The sequence below is a fragment of the Ochotona curzoniae genome, unplaced genomic scaffold, assembly GCF_017591425.1.
Source record: "Ochotona curzoniae isolate NIBS_2020 unplaced genomic scaffold, NIBS_Ocur_1.0 scaffold_2683, whole genome shotgun sequence".
Taxonomy (NCBI): domain Eukaryota; kingdom Metazoa; phylum Chordata; class Mammalia; order Lagomorpha; family Ochotonidae; genus Ochotona; species Ochotona curzoniae.
In genome coordinates this window covers 897,780-922,050 of record NW_024467100.1, presented here as the reverse complement: position 1 = coordinate 922,050, position 24,271 = coordinate 897,780, and the positions used below count along the sequence as shown (strand labels likewise).

General features: G+C 40.7%; 1 protein-coding gene across 1 annotated transcript in view; it reads left to right on the top strand.

The window, feature by feature from the left end:
- Positions 1–24,271, top strand: part of LOC121171528 (flavin-containing monooxygenase 5-like) — a 39,811-nt gene that overhangs the window by 1,690 nt on the left and 13,850 nt on the right. The window contains exons 2-4 of the mRNA XM_041003264.1: positions 10,580–10,768; positions 11,897–12,059; positions 14,432–14,574. Coding sequence (XP_040859198.1) covers positions 10,580–10,768; positions 11,897–12,059; positions 14,432–14,574 — 495 coding nt within the window. The remainder of the gene's footprint in view (positions 1–10,579; positions 10,769–11,896; positions 12,060–14,431; positions 14,575–24,271) is intronic.

Genomic DNA, 24,271 nt, shown 5'->3' with positions numbered 1-24,271 from the left:
AATATGGTGTTGGAGCAATTCTAATATACCTCTTTAAAACCTGCTAGTTTCCGTACATTTGGTTTCAATTATATTCAATGCTAAATATTCCATAATACTCACTTTGCTTCTTTAATTCAATTTTTACTCAACAATGGTTTTGCAGCACCAATTGTGTGTCAGGTAATTTTACAGGCCTAGAGAAATTTATCAGTAAATATGAATAGGAAAATTCTAGCCCTTGTGAAGCTTATATGCTAATAAATAAATAATATGAATGATAATAATGATAATGGTAAGTAAGTAAAGAAAAATAAAGGAAAGTAGGAGAGTTTAGAGAATATAATCTTTTACGAAGTAAATTATTTAATTTTTTGCCTTTAGTACTTTGTTTTTCATGATATTGTTCCATAGACCCAGTGATTCTCTTTTCCACCCTTGAAATAACACCAGCTTCCCCCCATAATTAATTCAATATTGTAATTCTTCAAAAATACTCACAAGTCCAATATTCTGCAATTTAAGTATATCATAGGTTTGTAGGTATAGAGAATGGTAGAAAGTTTAGGATTATATTGTTAAGATATATTTAATATCATCATTGAGATTCCTCCTTTTATTCAGGAGTAAAGATGCATACTGCAACGCCTTCACTTCCAGGTGTGCTAGTCTCTATTCTACAGCTCATCTATGAAAATAAATGTATATGCATATTTCTCTACATATTTATTTTTTGTATTTTGCATGAAAGCTGCCTTATGTCAACAAAGCATTTAATATTTATCCTTTTTGGATTGGTTTATTTCACTGAGCATAATGGTCTCTAGTCTGGACCATTTTGCTGCAAATGGTAGGATTTCATTCTTTTTAATGGCTGAGTAGCATTCCATAAAGTAGATGTACCACAGTTTCTTCTTTTTTTTTTTTCCGACGGGAAGAATGGGTGCAAAAAAGCCTGGTGTTTACATGGATGAAATATCATTCAGCCTTTTTGTTTTTAATTTTTCATGATATGCTTCCTTAGGCTCAGAGATTTCCCCTGCCACTCCCCATTCCCCCTTCATACTGGCTTCTATAGCAACTGTACTAGCAGTGAATTAGGGCACCTTTCTCCCCTATCCATGCCAGAATATATTGTTAGTAGATTTCCAAATATAGGCCAATCTCACTGGAGTCATACGGAATCACAATGTAATTTTTATTTGCATTTCTTTAATAGCTAGGGAGCCTGAACATTCTTTATGTGTCTTTGGTCATTTGAATTTGTTCTCTAAAAAAAAAATGCCTGCTCATTTCTAACACCCATTTCTTCATAGGGTTGTTTGTTTTGCTGTTATTAAATTTCTGAAGCTCTTCTTAAATCCTGGCTATGAGCTCTCTAACTGTTGCATGGTGTGCAAAGATTGTACCCCATTCTGTGGGCTACTTCTTCACTTTACTGATCTTTCCTTTGTTGCTCATGGGCTTCTTAGTTTGATGTAGTCTCATTTGTTTATTTTGACTTTGATTGCCTGTACTTTTGGTGACTTCCTAAAAAGTTTCTACCAATGCCTCTATTTACAGAGTGTCTCCTATGTTTTCCTCTAATAATTTGATGTTTTCTGAGTGCAGATGTAAATCCTTGCTGCATTTTGAGCTGATTTTAATAGAAAGTGGGAGGTGGAAGTCTTGCTTCTTACTTTGTAGGCAGTTGTTCCAACAGCATCTGTAGAAACCAAGATTTTTCCCTGGCTTATTTTCAGTTCTCTTGCCCAAGATAATTGGCTATACATGTTTGGCTTCTATTCTAGGGTTCCTACTCTGCCAATTCATCCGTGTTTCTGTGTTAGTACCATACTGTTTTGATGACTACTACCCTGTAGTATGTCTTTAGGTCTTGAATTTTTATTTCTCTAGCTTTATTTTTATTCTTCATGATAGTTTAGCCATTTGTGATCCCTTTTTTTTCGGAGTGAATTTTACCATCATCTTTTCTATTTCTGCAAAGAGTGTTGATGGCTTGGGATCACATTGAATCAGTATATTACTTCCAATAATATGGCCATTTTGATGATGTTGATTCATTAATCCATCTTTTAATGTCTACTTTTTAATGTCTTCTTCAACTCCTTTTTTTTTAATGTTTTGTAAATTCCATCATAAAGGTCTTCCACATCTTTGCTTAGGTTTATATGAAGATATTTAAAATTCTTTTTCTGCTATTTTAAAGGAGAATGTACTTGTGACTTCTTTCTCAGCCATTCAATTATTTGTGTATACCACGACCACTGATTTATGCTCACTAATTTTGTACCCTCTCACTTTGCTAAACTCTCTTATCATTTTATGTCATATGGATACACATTTATTGAAAACACAACTCTTTCCCCTGTTTATTGAAAACATAATACTTTCTCCCATTTACTGAAGCAAGGTCTTTTGTCTCTTTATTCATTTTTGAAAATTAGATGGCTATGTATTTGTGTGTTTGTTCCTTAACAATGTGTGTTACTGTTGTAATCACTGTATCTATGCAGCAAAATCTTAACATTTGTGTTATTTTTCTTAAAAATTGGCTCAATGTTTCAAGAATATTTACATTTTCATGTTAGTGTCAGAATTGGTTTATTAGTTTCCACATAAAAGTATCTAGTAAGTGATTATCTTGGATTACTTTAGATCAACAGAAACATTTAGGAAAGTTTAAATGAATACTGATTCATCTTACTTATGAATTTAGATATCTGTTTGCTTATTATGACTTGTATTTCAATGATCAGTAGTTGGAGATTTTAGTTTATAGGCCAATATATCTTCTATTGGATTATTTAGTTATATAATTTTTATTCTATTGTAAATGGTAGCTTTCACATAAGTTCCACTTTCTTTTTTTTTAAAGATTTATTTTTTATTATTTTTTCATTGGAAAGGCGGATATACACAGAGGAGAGACAGAGAGGAAGATCTTCCGTCCGATGATTCACTCCCCAAGTGAGCGCAACGGGCCGATACTATGCCGATCCGAAGCCAGGAGCCTCCTCCGGGTCTCCCACGAGGGTGCAGGGTCCCAAGGCTTTGGGCCGTCCTCAACTGCTTTCCCAGGCCACAGGCAGGGAGCTGGAAGGGAAGCGGGGCTGCCGGGATTAGAACCGGCGCCCATATGGGATCCCGGGCGTGCAAGGCGAGGACCTTTAACCACTTGCACCACCGCGCCGGGCCCAAGTTCCACTTTCAAATTCATTGCTAGTGCATAAAACAGACAATGTTGTACATTAGCCTTATACTGAGAAATCTGGCTAACCGTGATGATACTTAGATATAGCTTCTTTGGGCTTTTTAGATTTTATTTTTGATGATGCTTACATAGCTGATTAGGGTGGGAAGGAATAGGGGAAAGTAAGACCATTGTTTCCAAATTTTCTTTTTCTTCTTCTCTTGTATTTGGGGAAAGAGGGGAGGAAAGGAGAGAAACCTCACCCAGCCTCCCAACTGCCTCTGTACAGAGACAGGGAATGGCCACCTGGTGTCATCCCAAGGTTCCCAATGTGGAGCATGCTGTGAGGGCTCTGTTCCAGTGGTTTTGGTAGTTTTGAAATGCTTTTAATTTGTTGTTCCAAGGATGAGGAAATCTTTCCAAGGTCCATTGGCTGACATATTCTGGCTTGGAGTTTCTATTCACCCAGATATTTGGTGTCAACTCTTGACTGGGAGACCTACCAATTTATTCTGCCCTCCTTCCTTTGCTATGTGCTAGATGTCCTCTGCAGGGTCCAATGAACTGCCCTATCTTCTACTTGCATCTGTATATGCCATCCAATGCTTGGTTTAAGCAACTAAGGGGACCCAGTTCTGACACATGCACTCCATGATCAGTCCACTGATCCTGCAATTCTGCCTGTGGAGAGTAGGGGATCCTCAAAGAAACCTTGCCTGAAGTGACTCCAAACCTGAATCCCTTTTTTTCTTGGAAAGTCAGATTTACAGAAAAAAGGAAAGAAAGAAAGATCTTCTTTCTGCTGGCTCACTTTCCAAGTGGCCTCAATGGCTACAGCTGAGCTGATCTGAAGTGAAGAGCCATGAGCTTCTTCTGAATCTCCCACATGGGTTCAAGGTCCCAAGGCATTGGGGCATCCCCAGCTGCTTTCTTATGCCACAAACAGGGAGCTTGATCAGGGTGGAGAAGCTGGGACAATGAACCTGTGCCCTTATGGGCTCCCGATGCATGGAACGTGAGGACTTTAGCCATTAGGCTACCACACTGGGCCCCAGACCTGGTTCTTGTGTGTGCTTACCAGTGCAGGGTCCGGCTCTGTCCATCACCCATATCAGCCTGCACACATACTGGTAGTGACAATTGCTAGTCAGTTCTGTCTCCAGCCCCATCTCTTACATAAACCAATGGATACTGCAGCCTAGCCCAACCCTACCTACCACACACTCGGCCTTCATGTACACCAGTGAAAACTGCAGCCCATTTGAAGTGACCCTCAATAGTTCTACTAGCCCTGCCCCTCATCCTGGTTCCTGTGCATTCAGGTATGTGCAGCAACCTGATCAAGTCTGTCCCACATCCCATTCAGCTCTTATGCACATCTGTGGGCATTGAAGCCTAGCTCAATGCAACTGACCTCACTATCCAGCCTATACTCACGCCAGTGTGTGTTACCACCTATTTAGCAAGGCTCACTCCCTCTCTGGTTCTCATGCTCACCAGCGGGAGTTGCAACCCATTAGAAAGTGTCCGCAATTTCCCTACTAGATGCACTCCCAGCCCCGTTCTTGTACTCTCCAGGAGGTTCTGCAGTCTAGTCTGACAAGACTTGGCCCCAGTCCCAGCACCCAGTTGGTGCTACAGCAAAGCCCAATTAGCCTACACTTGTTCTGGTTCATGATGCACCGGTTGATACAGTTGGTTAGCCCAATCTGGTTAATCCCTAATCTAGCTCACATGCAGGCAAACAGGTATTATAACCCATCATGGCCTGCTCTGCCCCTGATTCCAGTTCTCTCATTCACCAGTGGAGGCAGTGACCCAGAAGGGGAGCCCTTGCAATCCCCTTACTGGGCTAACCCCCACTATCCCAGGTCTCATACATGCCAGTGGGTGCCACACCCCACTTTGGCATGTATTGCTTCACCTCAGCATTTGCCAGCAGGTGCTGTAGCCTGGCCCAGCCTGGTCTGCCCCCAGCTCCAGCTCATGTTGGCCCAACCCATCTAGCCCCAAGTCCTGGCCTTAACGTGAACTGGTTGGTGTTGTAGCCTGACCTGGCCTGTTCTGCACCCTATCCTGGTTCTCACATCTGCCAGTGGGTGTTGTAAACTGGTCCAGCCTGGTCCACAGCAAGACCTGATCCCCATGTGTACCAGCTGGCACTGTAACCTGCCCTGGTCTTGGCTGCTCCTCACCTGCAGGAACTGCATACTGACAAAGAAGTTTCTTTGGAGGTTTTAAAAGAATGTAATAATAATTTTGATACATAGTAGCAGACCTATTTTTCCTTTCCAATGTTTATGTATTTTGTTTCTCTTTGTCAATTATCACATTAGCTAGTGTCTCTAAAGCAATGTTATATAAAATTGCTAACAGAGGCACTGAACTTCTCGGTGTGTAGGGCTGAGGATGCCAGGCCAGAACACACCTCCAGCTCCTTAGCATACCAGGCAGGCATCACATGGCAAAAGGAATGCAGAATACCCAGGAAAGAAGGTCTAGGGACAAACTGGAATAGGGACACTGAAAGCATGCTTGAAAGGTATGGTATAACTTTTGTGGACTTCCACAGACCAGGCTACTACCCTGGCAGTTAGGTGAGGGAACTGACATGAAGTGATTTAGAAAGGGGAAACTGTGGGGAATGATGGGGGTCAGGCCAAGGCAAATGCCTACTTGGAAACTGGGGCTTGCCTAAGTGTCATTTATCACAACACACCAGTATATGTGAAAGCTGGGACTAGGGTACATGACAGTAGAAGTAGGCCAGTGAGTGTTGGGGCACAAGAAGGACCATGTCAGGCTAGGCCACAGCATCTACCACAATGCAAGAGAACCAGAGCTTGAGATATATTCTGCAGCATATTTGTTGGCTTGCCCCTGTCAGACTTCAGTATCCACTAGTTTGTGCGAGAGCTGGGATTGGTGATGGGGTGACCCAGGCTGGACTACAAATTCACTCACACAGGAGCCAGGACTGGGAGCAGACCAGGTTGGGGCAGGCTGGCACATGTGAGTGCACTGGCACATGTAAGAACTGGGCCAAGGGGCAGGCTGAGCTGGGCTAGGCCACAGCAGCTGCTGGCACATGCAAAGGCTAGGTCTGGGAGCAGACCATGCCAGCCTGGGCACAGCGCCTCCCATCATGAATGAGATCCAGGGTTGGGAGTGAATACTGTGGCAGAACTTGAGGAACTCTCCCTGCTAGGCTGTAGCACATGCCAATTCACAAAAGAGCCATGGCTGGGAACAGGCCAGGCTGGGCTTGACTGCAACATCCACTGACAAGCAAGAGACTGGGGGTGCACTTGATCAAACCACAGCCAGCACACACAACATCTGAGGCTGGAAACAGGTCTGGAAGGAGAGTTTTAAAGACTCCCCTACAAGGCCTTGAGTTCTGCTGGTGAGCACAAGAGCCAGGGCTGGAGGCAGGTCAAACTGAGCAAGGCAAGCAAGTGTGAGATGGGTCGGGGGAACAACCTGAACTAGTATTCACTGGCACTACTAGTAGGAGCCAGAAAGTCTATGGAACAGGCTGGGTTTTGTTTTGGTATCCACTGGTTTACATGAGCCAGATCTGGAGGAAGGTCAGGTTGGGCTAAGCTGTAACACTTGCCAGTGAGAGCCAGAATGGGTATGAGACGATTGACCTAGGCCTCAGTACCTAACACTGAGTCATGGAACTGAGGATGGGCCATGTCAGTTTGGGCCAAAACACTCACCAGCACACATGCAATCTGGAGCTAAAAGCACTTCCTGCTAGGCCAAAGCTACAGCTGATGAGTGTGATAACCAGGGAGGGTGGCAGATCAGGCCAGGCTGCAGCACCCACTGGCACATGTGTAGGCCAGGTCTGAAGGTCACCTGGCTGAGCCAGTCCACAGCACACACTGGCATGAGTGACAGCCAGGACATGGTGCAGGCCAGGCCAGGCTGGAATGAGGCAGCACTGATCAGGCAGCTGTCTATACCAGTGGATGCATTGAGTGATGAAGATGACAGATTGCCCCTGACCTGCACTAGCTGGCACATGCAAAAGTCAAATCTGAGGTCACTCAAGGCAAGGTTTCTTGGGGATCCCCCCAATTAGACTGCTGGAAGCAAACCTAGGCATCAGCAAAAAAAAAAAAAAAAAGTCACAGGATATGTAATCCAACCTTGGAACTGGGATTCCTCAGTTGCTGATGCCTGTGCAGTGGACAGCACACTCAAATGCACACCAAAGACATGGCAGTCAGCTCATCTAGGCTATCAGAGGACATTAGTACCTCATCAAAGGCAGAAAGCAGAACAGGCAGCAACTGCCAGGGTCTGTGAACGTACTAAGGTGGACTTGGCAAGCCAATAGTTCTTGGAAAGAGGTTCCCAACCCCAGTGCAATGAAGCAAACAACATCTAAAAGCTATCAAAACCATTCAAGAAACACCCTTGGAACCATTCTTCCCTACATCATGGTCTCTAAGTTGACACTCATTTTTTATTTCTGATACTGGTAGCTTATATTGGTAAATTATATGATATTGGTAACTCTCTCTGTCAGGTTCGGAAGGGGCTTATCAATTGGGTTAATCTTCTAAATAGGGTAGGGAGTATCTGCTCTATGGACCATACATGGTCCATGGAATTACTTGCTCTGGTATTGCCATTTCTGCTGCAGAAAGAAATCAAAATTCAAAAGGTCCATGACTGTTAAGTTGATAAAACTGTGTGACTCACAAAGGATGTTATAAATATCCAAATGGCTCATGGCACAAAAAATGTGTCCACCTCAATAAAAGCAAACACGTCTTTTTGTTTTTTTTTGTACAGTACCACTAATTTCTATGTCATTGATTTCTGTTCATTTTTTAAGTTTCTTTTATATTTTTGTGTTTATTTCTCTGGTTATGGAGCTTCTTCAGATAAATTATAGATCATTGATTTGCATTTTATTATTAGCATATAAGACTACTTTGAAATTTGTGGATAATGGGATTGAAAGATAAATTCATTGATTTGAGTTAAAATAGTGTTGAAATGCATAGCTATTTTCTTGTGGTACTTAGAGAAGTTTATTTTAACTGGACAATTTGTATTTGGGGGGAATTATATTAAAGAGAAAATATAACTAAAATGAGCTTTGTCTTCAGATTGCAATTTTGATTTTTGAAGTTACACTTGAAGAACTGTTCTTTATAATTTGTTTTGAATAATCTGACTTCTATTGACAATAAAAATCATGAAAGTTAAAGGTAAATATTCCATCAGAAACATGAACATTGTCAAACACAAAATTGTGTGCTGTAGAGATTTTTTTCTGACAAACACATAGGAATCTACTACTTTTTAATTTTTCATGTTACAGTCCCACAGGCTCAGGGATTTCCACGCTTCACTCCTCCCTCCCCCTCCTCATATTATTACAATGGTATAGTCCTTCAAACACAGTCACATGTCCATCATTCTGCTATTTACATGCATCATGACAATGGTAGAAAGTCCAGCTTCCTATTGTCAAGATACATTTAAGTTTCATTGGGAGTCCATCTTTTATCTGGGAGTAGAGATGCATACTGCAACATACCTTCACTTCTCAGTATACTAGTCTCTATTGTATTGTCCATCTGAGAGAATATGTGTTTACCCATTTATCTATTGATCTTGTATTTTGTGGGAAGGTTGCCTTATTTCAGAGAACATATATTTGTCCTCATAGGATTGGCTTAATTCACTAAACATAATGGTCTCTGGTTGGGAGTATTGTGTCACAAATGGTAGAATTTTTATTCTGTTTAAATTGCTAAATAGAATTCCATGGAGTAGATTTGCCACAGTTTCTTTATCCATTCCTCTTCTGATGGGCATCTGGGTTGTTTCCATGGCTTCACTATTGCAGACTGTGTTGCTGTGGGATTACAGGTCACTTTCTCTTACACAAATTCCATTTCCTTTGGATATATTGCCAGAAGTGGGATAGCTGGGTCAAATGGCAGATCAGTTTTCAGTTGTCATAGCACTTCAGTACTGACTTCCATAATGGCTGTATTACTCTGCATTCCCAGTAACAGCGAAGTAGGGACCTTTCTCCCCCACAGTCATTTTTTGAACTCTGTGTTTTAGGTACCACAGATCAGAGAAAACATAGTTTTTTTTTTTGTTTCATATGCACTGGCTTATTTTCCTAAGCAAAATGCTTCCAGTTGCACCCATTTTATTGCAAATAACAAGATTTCATCCATTTTTATGGCTAATATACTTTGTGTATATATGACATTTTCTGTATCTAGTCAACAGCTGTGAACATCTGGGTTGACTCCATGCCTTAGCTATTGCAAGTTGAGCTGCTTCATGGAATTACAGATACCTTTGTCAAATACTGATTTCATTTCATTTGAATTAATTCCCAGGAATGGGTGGATGGGTCATATGTGGTAGATCTATTTTCAGATGACTGAGAAATCTCCATACTGCCTTCCAAAACGATAGTACCAGTTTGCATCACCACCAGCAGAGGGTTGGAACACCATTCCCCTGACCTCCATATCCTCACAGCATTTATTATTTTCACATTTCTGTATGGTAGTTATTCAAACTGGGTTAGGTAAGATATAATTGTAATTTTTATTTGATAACTTACATTTTTTAAAGTTTTAATTTTTTATTTCTTTTGGTTTTACTGAAATATTTTATTTTAATCCTCCTATCACTTATTATTTTGATATTTATTCTTGCATTAACAAGGTAAAAGCTTCAACACACATGCTCCCCTAAGGAGGCAAGGATCTTACTATAATTTGTTTCCATTTTCCTCTTTCCACCCTTGTATTATGTGTTTTAATTCTTCAGCTTTTCATAAACCTCACAAGGTATTAGTACTATATTTTTAAGAAGTTTTCATACTTAATTTTTACCCACATAATTACAATTTCTTATATTTTCAGTCCACCCTGAATTTGCATGTTTCCATTTTTATTATTTACTTGTTCCCAATCATTTTGGGGAAAAAAAATGTTTTAAGGTTCTCATAGCGTCACATTGCTGGAAATGAGTACTTGCTGCTTTTGTTTGTTCCAATATCTTTTCATTTCATTTCCATACTTTTCCTGAGTATTAAATTCTAATAAATTTTGAATGATACTTTTTCTGGGTATAGAATTCTAATTCTAGTAACCTATTTTCAACACATTAAAGATATGATTCCATTGCTTCTGAATTTCATCTCATTTTAATAATTCAGATATCAATCTTACTGTCCATTCAGTGTCATTGCTTCACTAGCACACAGAGGCAGGAAGGAGAAAATATTCATAAAGAAAATCAAAGGAAACAGAGCAGTGGATGAAACCTGAGATTATTTTTGCTCTTTACAGCATTTGTATTTTGATTTGCTTGTTATAGTTTATTAATAGAGACTTCCTCTCCTAGAAATATACATCAGAGAAAATGCCTAGTATCTACAAATCTGTGACCATCAACACTTCCAAGGAGATGATGTGTTTCAGTGACTTCCCTATACCTGACCATTTTCCCAACTACATGCACAACTCCAAGATCATGGACTACTTCAAGATGTATGCCAAACACTTCGGCCTTTTGAGCTACATTTGTTTTAAGGTAAAATCTAAATTAGTTATTGTATAGAAGGTATGTGTTTGAGAGCATGTGTCAGCACATTCACTTGTGCGTCCATGAACGTTATATTTGGCATCCTTCCTATTATTAAAACTCATTAGGACATATCTATCCTGGAAAATTATTGTTTATAGAAAAAGTAGGGTTTACAAGTTTTCACTTAAAGGTGAGGTTGTAGCATTTTGCTCAGCAGAATCTATTCTGATACTTCAGTGTGATATTAGAAGTGTTGTTTTTCTTAGCCTTAGATTAAAAATATTTAAGGATCTTCAAATTAGAAAACCTAATTGAACCAAAATATCTTTTTTAAGATTTATTTATTCTTATTGGAAAGTCAGATAGATAAAGAGGAGAAGAGACAGAGAGGAAGATCTTCCGTCCGATGGTTCATTCCTAAGGGGCTGCAATGGCTGGAGCTGAGCCAATCTGAAGCCAGGAGCCAGGGGCTTCTTCTGGGTTTCCTACATGGGTGCAGGGTCCCAAGGGTTTGGGCCGTCCTTGACTGCTTTCCCAGGCCACAGGCAGGGAGTTGGATGGGAAGCAGAGCTGCCAGGATTAGAACCGGCAACCATATGGGATCCCGGGTGTTCAAGGCGAGGACTTTAACCACTATGCTTTCACACCAGGCCTGAGCCAAAATATCAAGGTTGTAAACAAAAAGTCATATGAACAATACAAGAGAGCTTCCAAATCCATAGTGTTTTCACACTCTACCACTCTTGGTCCAAACTCATACACATACAATCATTTCTCCAATACTGGATCATTAATTCTCTGAAATTAAAGTTGAAAACAAATCCAGGAAAATCCAGGAAGGCTATTTTATCCAAAAGTCTTTATGGAAGGAAATATTTTCATCACTCTCTTTTATTTCACAGTTAAATTTAAACTTCCCTATTGATATGGGAACTTGCACTTCAATGAATGTACATAGCATTCTGAGATTTTTACCTACAGTAAAGTTACTGTGGAGGTGGGCAGGAATGGGAAGTGAGTGAGTGTGACTACCTGCAGTGAGTGAAGCTATGCATTTTTATCGGATAGGGAGTGGGGATGTGATTAATCGTGATTATGATAGAGTGTCATCTATGTTTGTGTCCTTGGTTTCAGACCAGAGTGAGGAGTGTGAGGAAGCATGCGGATTTCTCTTTCAATGGAAAATGGGATATTGTTGTGGAGAGGGATGGGAAGCAGGAGACTCTGGTCTTCGATGGGATTTTGGTCTGCAGTGGACACCACACAGACCCCTACTTACCACTTCAGTCCTTCCCAGGTACGTCTCTAGGCCTCTACTGGTGGAAAAGTACTTTACAAACAATTTATAAAAAAAAATGATTAAGTATTATGACTTTTCATTTGAGGAGATGCATGGTAGCTATAAAATGGAGGCTAACATATCCAGAAGTGAGGATACAATGCAGTATGTATCTCTACTTCCAGACTAAAAATGGACTCCCAATGAAACTGTTCATTATATCTTCACAATAGGATGCTGGACTCTCTGCCATTGTCCATGCCCACAGTGATGGACATATGGCTGTGTTTGAAGAACTATACTTTAGTAATGATATAGAGGAACTGGCAGGGTGGGAGAAAATGGGGCTGGGATAAGGGAAATACCAGGAGCCTATGAAACTATCATAAAATGATAATAAACAATGATAATAATAATTTTAAAATATGAATGGGTAAAAAAAGAAAAATGATTAAGTATTAATTATATGACTGGCATTGATGAAATTTCTCTGGTAACTTAAGTAGTAAAAATCTAGCTTCTTAACATTTTTTGTTAACAGGAAAACATAGTCCATTGAAATAAAAATGGCAAAGATAAAAGTGTCTAATTTTTACTTACAATGGTCTTGTCAAATTTTTATGGTTTAACAATTATCCCTTATGCACATTGTTTAGATTTGTGTTCATTCATTTGATTTTACTTTCTCCCACAGAAAATGAATTATTATAATAAAGACTAAATGATAACAAAAAAAGTAAAATGTTTATTGTTCCCTTTTAATCCCATGTTGTAAAATGGTCTCCATCTCAGAAAAGACTATTGTTAACCCACCTACCTACTAACTAACCCTTCTGCTCTCACACTGGCTGCCTTTGCTGCCCCTTCCCCTCAGTTGCTATCAGCAGTCAATCACAAATGTTTCCATGATGCCCAACAAGGCTTCATAAGAAACTTATTTGAGGTAAATTGAAAATTTAGATGGAAATAAAAAGATGTAAACTTGAATTGTGGTTATTCAGCTAAGTCGCTATGTAATGTTTAAACATTAGCAAAATCGTCTGTAAAACAAATATGTCTTATTTTTCAGAATGTTAGAATGCAATGTATATTAAAATGTTTGTAATTGTTATCACTTGGCCTATGGATCCCATTAATAACCATTGCATACTATACTTAACATTTTCTTTTTATTTGCTTCTTGGCTGAGATACTCCCCATGGAAAGACCCATGTATGTTTGGATAGGATTAGAGGGAGAGATGGAACCATAAACATGCAGAGTGTGACAACATTGGAAGGTGCCCAGACTGGGGTCTCTTACTCAGTCTTTAACAGCACCAGGGACATAATGGGGAATCCGGTGTTTGAAAGGCAGAGAGATCTCAGCCTGAAGAATAAAGTTCCTATAATCTCCTTAGAGAACAGTTAGACAAAGAAAACAACAATATGTTTTCTTCTGCATCATTTTGCTTTAAATTATATGGGACAGCATAATCATGAATAAAACTGAATTACTGAGACATTGTTGTGAAACTTTGATTAAAGCAGACAGATATATATCATTCACTAAATGCCTTTTGAGGTTACTATATAAATCCTAGGATAATAATTCTAAATTTATGCTCTCTTTCCTTGATCTTTGGTGTTAGTTTTAGAAAAGAGGTGATATTCAATTCACCAATCTAGACTCAAAGTTTTGAGATTATTCTAGATGTGTGATTTGTATGATGAAAAATAGTTGTTGAAGATTTATTTTAAGGTAGGAGTTATAGCTAGATAGAGGAAGAGACAAAGAGAGATGTATCTTTCATCCACTCCTTCACTTCCCAAATACTGGCAAGGGCTGAGGCCAGGCCAAGCCGAAGCCAGGGGCCTGGAGCCCTAGCTAGGTCTCATATTCAGATTGATAGCAGAGTTCCAAACACTTCTGATGTTTTTTTGGGTATGTTAGCTAATAGCTGGATCAAGAGTGGGTGTGCTGAGACTCAAACTGGTGCCCTTGTGGGGTGTTAACACTACAATCAGAAGCTTAACTCATTCTGCATGACATCAGGTTTCAAAATCACTTATTGATTGATTGATTGATTGATTGATTTTTTATTGCAAAGTGAGATATACAGAGAAGAGGAGACACAGAGAGTAAGATCTTTCATCTGATGATCCACTTCCCAAGCGGCCGCTATGGCTGAAGCTAAGCCGAGCCAAAGTCAGGAGCCAGGAGCCTCTTCTGGGTCTCCCACATGGGTGCAGGGTCCCAAGTTTGGGGGCTGTCCTCAACTGCTTTCCCAAGTCACAAACAGAGAGCTGAATGAGAAGCAGGGCTGCTGGGATTAGAATCAGTGCCCTTATGGGATACCATGCTGGGCCCTCAAAAGCACTTCTAATAAATAATTCTCTTCTTCCATACAGGCATTGAAAAATTTAAAGGCTGTTATTTTCACAGTCGGGAATACAAAACTCCTGAGGAATTTTCAGAAAAGAGAATCATTGTGGTTGGCATTGGGAATTCTGGAGTGGACATCGCAGTGGAACTCAGTCGTGTAGCCAAACAGGTTTGTTTTATTTCAACAACTTCACTAACGGGATCTCAAACTTCACTACTAGAAACCTATGCACCCATGAGCACCATCCAGAATGCACGTTTGGCTTTCTGGGAAGGAAAGGGAAATCTATAGGTTCTGACCAAAGATGCTTTCATTTGTAGAGAGCAAAGGATGAAAGCAAAATTGTTCTTTCATGCCCACTGTAATAAATATTATTAATATTAATATCCCCTACAAAATTAATATTGACTTAAGTAATTGAGTGAAACATTAGAATAGATCAAATAAGATGTTAGATAATGGATTTGACATTCTCCTACTACAATAACACCTGGATCCTAAAATAGATTTGAAAAAACAGAATAGGCAAGAAATGCCTATTAGCATATTATTATAAAGTGAGAAAAATTCACATATTTCACAATACAGATGTGAAAGCATAGTGATACTTTCCATCACCCTTCCTCCTGCTCATGTTCTCCACCTACTGTCTTCCTTCCTTATGTCTTTTTATTATTATTATTATTGCAAGGCCATATATTCATTTAACTGTGTAATCACAGGCTTAACATTTTGACAAATAATTAGCAAGGAAAAACAAACATACTATTATTTAGAGTGTAGACAAAGGCTGAAAACAATAATCAAATTGTTGCACTGGTGCCCAGACAACATCATGAGGCCTGGGAACTCACACACATGCTTGGGTCCAAGATGGCCAGGAAAGGTGGTATTGGAGCCCCAGGCTGGCATGATGGTGTGGTGTGCTGGCAAACCAGGCTCGGGGACTCATGAACATGCTTGAGTCCTGGGTGGGCAAAGAGGTAAGGCCTCAGGCTGGCATGCATACCAGAAGTCTCATTTTGGGGACCTGTGTATGCACTTGGGTACCAGAGCTTCAGACCTGGGGTGACCCAGCCCATTCCATATCCAATTTTTGGTGCACCAGGCTGGGAAACCTATGCACTTATGAATGCTAGAGCTGTGGGTTGCTCAGGAAAGGAAGTATGGGATGTGCAGAAGAGGGAACCACTGAAGGAGTATCTTGCTGGTGAGGAATGACTTCTAAGAGACTTCCATCAACAAAGCCATTGTACTTGCAGGTAAACAAGAGAGCTAAGACTGAGAGGTTTCAAGGAGGAAACTAGAGGATCTTTCTCAGTTGGACCAATGTATCTATCCACATAGGAGACCAGAACTGGGCAAGTTAGCATTGACCACTGCCCACTGCCTACTGGTGCACATGAAAGCTAGGACTTAGAGGGCCTACCCAAAAGGAATAGATCACAGTACCCGCCAATGAGTGTCAGACAACGGATGGGTCATAATAGGATGGGCCATGACACTAAACAGCGCATGAGAGTTCCAGGCTTGGAAGCAGATTCTTTGGAAAATATGTGGGCTTACTCGTGTAAGACTTAACACCAACTGGTTTGCTCAAGAGCTGGGGTGGTAACAGGCCAGTGGAATTCACCAACACTCATGGGTGCTGGAGTTGGGAACAAGCTGGGCTGGTCCAAGTTGCAGCACCCATAGGTACATCCAAGAATTGGGCATGGGGTGGGCTAGGTTGCAACATCTATGAGCACACACAAAGGCCAAGACTGAGAGGTGGGCTACACCAAGTAAGGAGGGGCTAGCACCCACTGGAATGCATGAGATCTGTGTCTGGGAATAGACCTAGTGGGAGAACTTGGAGAACTCCTCTGGTGTGTTGTAACTCCTGATGGCAAGCACATGATTCAGGGCTTGGTACTTGTCAGGCTGGACAAGGCTGCTGCATTTGTTGGCAAGTGCTTGGGTTGTTTCTGGGCTAGAAGAGAGGTGGAGCAGTTCAGGATCAGACCAAGCCATTGCACGTTGCCACACATAGGAGCTAAGAAGGTGTAGCAGGTTATACCAGGCTAGACTACCACACCCACTGGTTTGTATGAAAACTACAGATAGAGGCAGATTGGGTAGGGATAGGCTCTAGCACTTATCAGTGAGAGTTGGGACTGAGGACAGGACAGGCAAGGCCAGGCCAGGCAACACAATCCGATGGCAAAGGCCAAGACAGGGGCAACTTATGCCGGGCTGGGTCAGAGCATCCAGTGGCATGCTCAAAATTTATGGCTGGGAGCAGGCCTGGTGAAGGAGCCAATGGGATGACCTAGCTGGGCTGTGGTTCCCACTGGTGAATGCAAGAGCTGAAATAGAGCATGGAACTGACTTGGACATGGCTGCAGCATCCCTTGACATCTCCTTTTGCAGCAGAGCCAGTGTCCACTGCTCTTTTTCATTAAATAGAATATGTTCTTGGAGGCGAGTCCAAGGACTCAGGCCAGGCATCCCAAGCATCCCCCACACCTGGAGCTCATGAACCCGATACCCACCTAGTAGATGGGTCCCAGAACTTAGGATAGGAGACCCAAGTCCCACTGATCCCCCACTCTGGGATTCATGAACTCAACACCCACTTCATAGGCAGGACCCAGGACCTGGGCTTGGTGACCCGAGTCCCGCCAAATGTCCCGTCCCCAGAGCTCAGGAACTTGGCCACCACCACACAGGTGGACCCCAGGACCTGAGCCAACCCACTCTAGCCCTGTCCCTGGGACTCACATAATTGGCCCCCAGTTGACCCTAGGCTAGCATGACACCTTGCCTCAGCGTCTGCAGTCTTACTGCGCAGCCTGGCCTCATGTAGTGTGCCCTCTGTTTCTTTTGGTGGGTACTATAGCCCTATCCAGGCCCAGTCTGATTGCTGTCCTGGTCCTAATGTGAACTGGCTGGTGTCGTAGCCTGATCTGGCTCTTCCTGACCCCTGCCCTGGTTCTCAGATCTGCCAGTGGGTGTAATGCTGGCCCAGACTGGTCTGCACTGAGACTTGACCCATATGTGTACTGGCGAGTACTGTAATCTGGCATGGTCTGGGCTGCTCCTTGCCTTGCTTGTTGCACTCACCTGCAGGGACTGCGTCCTAATAAAGGAGTTTCCCAAGCTCCTCCATCAAGTCTCCTCCCAGTGGCATTCACGTGCACACCAGTGGATCATTGGCCCAGGTTGACTTTGTCCACCTCTTGTCCAGGCAAGAACAGTGGCCTCGCTCAACCAGCCATACCCATTCTGGTTCTTGTTGTTGGCTGCACCCAGACACAGCTTTTATTGTTTTAAAAGATGCTGAAAAAAAAAAACTATAATCAAATCTCAAGATGTCACTCTTGCTCATATAGATTATATTTTTTGTATTCTATATATTAGTTACCAGAGATCAGGAAAAATACATATTTGTCTTTGGAACTGGCTTATTTCTCTGAACATTATAGTTTGCAGTTATACCCATTTTATTGCAAAATAATATTTTATTCTATTTTTGGCTGAGTAGTATCCCATAGTGTGTTTGTACAAGTTTCTTTAGCTAGCCATTTGCTTTGAGTCATCTTGTTTGATTTCATATATTAGCAATTGTGAGTTGAACTGCAATGATCAGGGGGTATCAGTATCATTCTCATGAGGTGATTTCATTTTATTTGGATAAATTCCCAGGAGTGTTATAGCTGAATCATCTACTTTCAATCTCTGAATAATCTCCAGACTGTCCTCCATAGTGGTTGTATTAGTTTAATTCCCACTGAGAGTAGATTAGAGTACATTTGCCCCCACATCCTTAAAAGAATGTATTGTTTTGGGATTTTTGGATAATAGCCATTCCAACTGTTGTGAGGAGAAATCTTTTGTGGTCTTATTTGCATTTCTCTGATGGCCACAGATCCTAACAATTTTTTTCATATGTTTTGTGATACTTATTTCATTCTTTGAAAACTGCCTGTTCATGTCCTTTGACTGTTTATTATTATTATTATTATTATTATTATTACACATTTTCAGCTTTGTAGCTATAGGGCTTCTCCCTTCCGCTCATTTCCCTTCCTCCCTTCTCTCCCCTCCCCATTGTCTCCTGTATTTTACAATAATATAGTCCTTCATTTGTAATCTTGATTCCAACTTTGTGCTGTCTGTATGAGTCATGACTCTGTAAGTATAAACAATGGTACAGAGTCTAGTATTTTGTTATCAAAGTACATTTAACAGTTTTATTGGGGGGGCTATTTTTATTTCAGAAGTAGAGATGTATAATGCAGTTATTCTTTGTATCCTGGTACTCCAGTCTCCACTATACTATCTATGAGATTTAAAGTGTATACTTGTTTACCTAGATATGTTTTTGTTTTATATTTTGGGGGAAAGTTGTCTTATATCAGAGATAATGTATGTCCTTTCTAACCATTTCTTAACTGTACTGCATGTTTTGTTGTTGTTTGAGTTTCTTGGGCTTTGTTGGGAACCTGGATATTAATCTTCTAGAATTTGCACAATTTGCAGAATTTTTTCCTATTATGTTGGAAGTGCTTTGCTTTGTAGGCATTTTCCTTTGTGGTCAAGGAGCTTCATAGCTTGATATAATCCACATACTTATCTTTAATTGCACCTGTTTCTGTGTTGTTTTCCAAGAAGTCTTTGCCTATGCCCCAGAGTTTCTCTGATGATTTCCTCTAACAATATTCTTTTCATTATGTATCACTGCTGAAAGGTTAGCCAAAATATGTGATGGTGAAGGTGATTTCCACTCATGCCCATTGGGAGTTCTATGTACTTCCTGCGTTTGGATGTCCTTTTCTTTCTCCAAACAACTAACTAAGCTTTCCAATCCATTCTTTTTTTCCTGCACTTTCAGAAACTCCTAGGATACATATGTTTAGGCACATGGAAGTCTCCCATAAATGTTTTGAGTTTTGTAATTTTTTACTTATTATTTTTGTTGGACTGGAATCTTTCCAAGGATTTATCTTCCAATATCTTAAATATTCTTATTCCTGTTTCCTCCAGCCTTATGAAAGCTTTCTATTGTATTTTCTATTTGTCATATTGAATTATTCATCTGTATGATTTCCACTCAAAATCTCATTCTCTTTGCAGAATCATTCATCCATATCATGTATTATTTTCTTCATCCCAACTTATTTCTGGTGGAGGGTTCAATGACAGCTGCACAGGCTTAGCCATGTTAATTTTTGCTGTTGTGAGATTTGAAAAGAATGAAGGAGGGACTATTTCCAGAAGATCAACTGGCAGAAATTTTGATGATGGAGTGGAAGAAAATAGTGAAAACTCCACAACTGGACAGAACTCAGAAATACCAGTTGCAATAAGCCCTGTGGGGCAGTCAGTGACCAGCACAGCAACAGCTTACCACCACATCAAGTAAGAGACACCGTGCCAACATCATTTTAATTTTAAAACAAGAAAAAAAAAATAATGAAGAAAACTAAAGACCAAGATCCCCAATGAGCATAGATGCAAAAATCTTCAACAAAATAAGACCTAATAGAATCCAACAACACAATAGAATGATCATTCAGTCAGACCAAGTTTGAGTTATAGCTAGCATGCAAAGATGGTTCAACACAAATCAATAAATTTAATACTTCACCTTAGCAAGATGAAGAATAAAAACTATATGATTATGTCAATAGAGTCAGAGAAAGCATTTGATAAAATACAATGTCTTTTCATGATAAAGACCTTATGCAAATAGGACACAGTAGGGTCATTTCTCAACACAATCAAGGCAATATGTGCAAAACTCAGGGCCAGTAGTATCGTATTGAAAGGGAAAAGTTGGAGTCATTTATGCAAAGAGCCAGAACCAGACAAGAATGCCTGTTCTCACTGCTGCTCTTCGACAACCCTGGAAGTTTTAGCCAATGAAATTAGGCAAGAAAAAGAAATCAAAAGGACACAATTAGAAAGGAGGAGATGAAGGTATTCTTGTTTCCAGATGACATGATCCTCTAAATAGGGGAACAATAAGACTTTATTTTTTTTCTTTAAGATTTATTTATTTATTTTTATTAGAAGGTCAGATATACAGAGAGGAGGAGAGACAGAAAGGAAGATCTTCCATCCGATGGTTCACTCCCCAAGCGGCCGCAATGGCTGGAGCTGAGCCGATCTGAAGTCAGGAACCAGGAGCTCTTCCGGGTCTCCCATGCAGGTGCAGGGTCCCAAGGCTTTGGGCTGTCCTCAACTGCTTTCCCAGGCCACATGCAGGGAACTGGATGGGAAACAGGGCCTCCGGGATTAGAACCAGCAACCATATGGGATCCCAGGCATGCAAGGCAAGGACTTTAACCACCACACTAATGTGCCAGGTCCTAACCATAAGACTTTAATAAGACTATTTTAACTTCTAAAACAGTTTGGTGAAGTTGTATGATATAAAATCAAAATACACAATTCAATAGCCTTTGTGTATACATTAATTCTACAAATGAGCAAGAACTTGTAAGCTCAATCCACTCACAATAGTTGCAAAAAAATATTTTAAATATGTTGAAATAAATTTTACCTAAGATGTAAGTGATCTCCATGGTGATAATTTCAGAACATTAAAGAAGAAACAGAAGAAGATCCCAACACATGGAAAAATCTTACATGTCCATGGATTGACTTCTGGACCTAGAACTGGTTAGATTCCTTTGTTTTTGCATATGGTGATAAAAAAAAAAAACCTACAGAACTGATTAAGGTACAACAGTATTCAACAAAGGTTACTGTGCTGTTGCTTTAAAATTTTTATTCAGGCTTGAGGTTGAGTTATATTCAAAATGGACTAAGGTTGCTTTTTTAATGTTGGGATGCATACCTGTAATTTTATCAGATTTAAAAAATCTTACAGTTATTCTTACCATCATCACCATCATTTTGAAGAGACAGTTTTGTAGTTATAGGGATCTCCTCATGCCCTTCATTGTTCTCCAACTTCCTCTTCCCAATATTATCAGAGAGTTAATAGTCCTTTAGTAACAGTCACAAGTTTAACATTCTGCCATTTAAGTGTGTCGTGGCATTGTGGGAATAGGCAATGGTAGAAACTCTAGCATCAGATTGTCAAGATACAGTTAACAGTTTCATTGGGACTCTTCCTTTTGTTCAGTAGAGATGCACACTTCAGTATTTCCTCACTTCAAAGTATGCTAGGTTCCATTTTACAGCTAATTTAAGAATATATGTATATGCTTGCTTACCTATATATCCAGCTGTTTCAAATTTTGCATGATGGTTGCTTTACATCAGAAAGAACATGTGGTATTTTTTCTTTTGGGACTGGCTTATTTCACTGACCATAGTGGTCTCCAGTTGGGACCCACATTGTTGCAAATGGTAAAATTTCATTCTTTTTAATGGCTGAATAGTAAAGTAGGGGCGTGTCTCACTTCCCTCTGTTAAGCTATCAGCACAGAAACAAAGTCAGAGGGGACAGCTTTGTCCCTCTTTGAAAATCCCCAAGTGCCTCCTGGCCCGCAGACGCTGGTGAATGCTACAGCTGCTGCTTGACTTCAATGACCATTAGGTGGCATTCTAGCTCCATTGATTCTGTCCTCCCTGTGCTAGAAGGGAAAGAAGTTGGTTTTTCCTTCATGCTGGTTATGGATGCCCCAGCCCTGGTTCCAATTTGAGCTCAAAGTTACTGTTTTCCACAGATCTGGTGTAGGGTGGTCTTGCCCGCAGCCCTGGGGTTCACAGTCCGCGTACAGAAAAGCTACTGTGACCTCCTCTACTTCAAAATGGCCTCCCTGGTTTGGGTGCCAAATCAAGCACAGGAAGGAAAAAAATGTGAATTCCTATTACGATCTGAGGATATCCGGCTCCTCGCCCTCGCTCTAATCTGAGCCCGAGACTCATGTGCACAAGATCCTGTGTCATGCAGGACTCTGTTACCCGCACACAGCACTGGGTTTTGCAATTGGCACACCCAAAGCTGCTGCAACCTCCTCTGACCAGCCATAGCAAACTCAGGGAGGGAGTTCATATGAATCACCAAAAGAGCACAAAGAAAAAAAAAGATTTGACACATAAAAACTTATGTCTAAAAGGTCAGCTGAAGGTTGCGGACGCATCAATAATTAAACAATTATTCAGTATGGTATCTTGACAGACATTGAACAACAAGAGAGCTGAGTCTGGGGGGTGGGACAGGCATGGCTGGGCTGTAGCAACCAACAGTAAGAGCCGGAATGATTGTGGGTCAGTCAGGCAAGGCTGCTGTTCCTGCCAGGACAGGAGGTGGACCAAACTGGGCTGAGACAAGCACGCACTGTTGTACACAAGATCTGCCACTTGGGGTGATCAAATAGAGGAGCTCTACAGTTGCTAAGACTGCAATCGACAGCATGCCCAGATGCTCAGATGGGATACGACAGTCCGTTGGAGCCTACAGAGGACATCTAGTACCATGACAGAGGATGGAGGATAGAACAAATTGGAAAACTTTCTCAGCAGAAAGTTGACAGCAAGTAAACTGGGTGAATGGAGACGCTAACGTGGACTATGTCAGCCAATGGACACTGGAAGGACTTCCTCATCCTTGGAGCAACAAAAATCAACAGCATTTCAGAATTACTGAGAGTACTTGAGCAGAGCCTCAAGAGAACCTGAGATGACACCGGGTAGCTAGTCCCCATCCCCAGGTACTGATGCAGTTAGCATGCTGGGTGCATTTTCTCCCCTTATCTTCCACTTCCCCCAGTTACAGGAAGAAGAAAAAGAAACTTGAAAACAATGGTCTCATCCACTTTTCCCTAACTGTTGACCCTTCCCACCCTAATCAGTGGTCCACATGGACATGCATCCTTCTCAACTACCTAAACATCATTAAAAAAAAAACTTAAAAAAGAAAGAAAGAAAGAAATAGGGATGAAAGTTGCTTTCTCAAACTGAAAGTGGTCTTGCTTTTTGCTTCTGCAAGCATACACCCAATGAACCCATCAGTATTAGTTTAAAAGGCTGTCCTTTTTCTCTGGATTGTTTTTTGGTTAGGTTATCAAAAATCACTTCTGGGATTTCTATCCGGTTCCATTGCTGTTCTTTGCTTTTTGACCAATACCAAGCTGTTTTGATTACCACTGCCCAGTAGCACACCTTGAAGTCTAATCATGTGAGTCCTCCAGTTTTGTCTTTGTTGTTTAACATAGCTTTGGCAGGGCTTGGTGCAATGACCCAGTGGCTAAATCCTCACCTTGCACACACTGGGTATTTGTATCTATTTCTCTTTGTAATTCTGCCTATCCAATAAAATTAAACAAATATTTTAAGATAGTTTTGCCTATTCACAATCTCTTTTCATATAAATTTTAGCATTATCTTTTCTAGCTCTGAGAAGAATGTTTTTCGAAATTTTATTGGAACTGTATTGAATCTGTAGGTTACTTTTGGTAATATGAACATTTTGATGTTGATTTTAACAATCCAAAAATATGGAAAATTTCTACATCTTTTGATGTCTTCTATTTGTTTTTTTTAATATTTTGTAGTTTGAATTGCAAATGTACTTTGCAATGCTGGTTAGATTTATTCTAAAGTATTCAAGTTTCTTTGGTAGTATTTTGAATAATACTGATCTTAGAAGTTCTTTCACAGGTCTGGCATGATGGCTCAGTAGCTAAATCCTCACCTTGTATATGCCAGGATACCATATGGGCACTGATTCACGTCCCATTCAGCTCCCTGATTTTTGTCCCTGATTTTGAGAACAGCCCAAAGCCTTGGGACCCTTAACCCACGTGGGAGACCAAGAAGAAGCTCCTAGCTCCTGGTTTCAGGTCAGCTCAACTCTGGCTGTTGTGGCCACTTGGGGGTGAACCAGTGCACAGAAAATCTTTCT